An 837-nucleotide genomic window follows, 5' to 3' on the forward strand; every position below is an offset into this window, starting at 1 on the left:
TACGCCACCACGCCCAGCTAATTTTTGTATTTTTAGTAGAGACAGCGATTCACCATACTGGCCAGGATGGTCTCGATCTCTTGACCTCATGGTCTGCCCACCTTGTCCTCCCAAAGTGCTGGGATTACAGGCGTGGGCCACTGCGCCCGGGCAGAGAGATTTCTAAAAATTAGAGAACGGCTGGATAACTCTTTACAAATAGAATAAAAATAGATACCACTTCCTGAGAGATTGTCTTTGGAAAGACTCCAGGAAGGGTGACAAACGTTCATCAGAAGGTGATATTGTAAAGTGATAACAAGCTGAGCTGCCACTTGTTCATTAAACGTTGCTTTTTCCTCCTTCCCCAGCAGATACACCAGGTACATGGAAGCAGAAAACCATACAGAATTATCAGAATTTCTCCTCCTGGAACTCTCAGGTGCTCTTGAACTGCAGCCCGTCCTCTTTGGGCTGTTCCTGTCCATGTACCTGGTCACGATGCTGGGGAACCTGCTCATCATCCTGGCCGTCAGCTCTGACTCCCACCTCCACACCCCCATGTACTTCTTCCTCTTTAACCTGTCCTTTGTTGACATCTGTTTCATCTCCACCACAGTCCCCAAGATGCTGATGAACATCCAGGCATGGAGCAAAGACATCTCCTACGTGGGGTGCCTCACTCAGGTGTATTTTTTAATGATGTTTGCTGGAATGGATAATTTCCTACTGACCATGATGGCCTATGACCGGTTTGTGGCCATCTGCCACCCCCTGTACTACATGATCATCATGAACCCCGCCTCTGTGGCCTCCTGGTTCTGGCATCTTGGTTCATCACTTTCTTGGTCTCCCTGA

The 837-nt window shown here is 48.4% G+C and overlaps 1 protein-coding gene across 1 annotated transcript; it reads left to right on the forward strand.

Annotated features, from left to right (window-relative positions):
• Window positions 1–366: 366 nt before the first annotated feature.
• On the forward strand, window positions 367–830 carry LOC108543219 (olfactory receptor 7D4-like; the record flags this gene model as incomplete). Its single annotated transcript, XM_017893598.1, is given in 2 exon segments — window positions 367–778; window positions 781–830. Coding segments are annotated over 2 exon segments (462 nt in total), but the record flags the coding sequence as incomplete, so codon positions are not given.
• Between the last annotated feature and the right edge of the window lie 7 nt (window positions 831–837).

This window comes from Rhinopithecus bieti, unplaced genomic scaffold (assembly GCF_001698545.2).
Source record: "Rhinopithecus bieti isolate Rb0 unplaced genomic scaffold, ASM169854v2 scaffold_24971, whole genome shotgun sequence".
NCBI classification, from domain to species: Eukaryota; Metazoa; Chordata; class Mammalia; order Primates; family Cercopithecidae; genus Rhinopithecus; species Rhinopithecus bieti.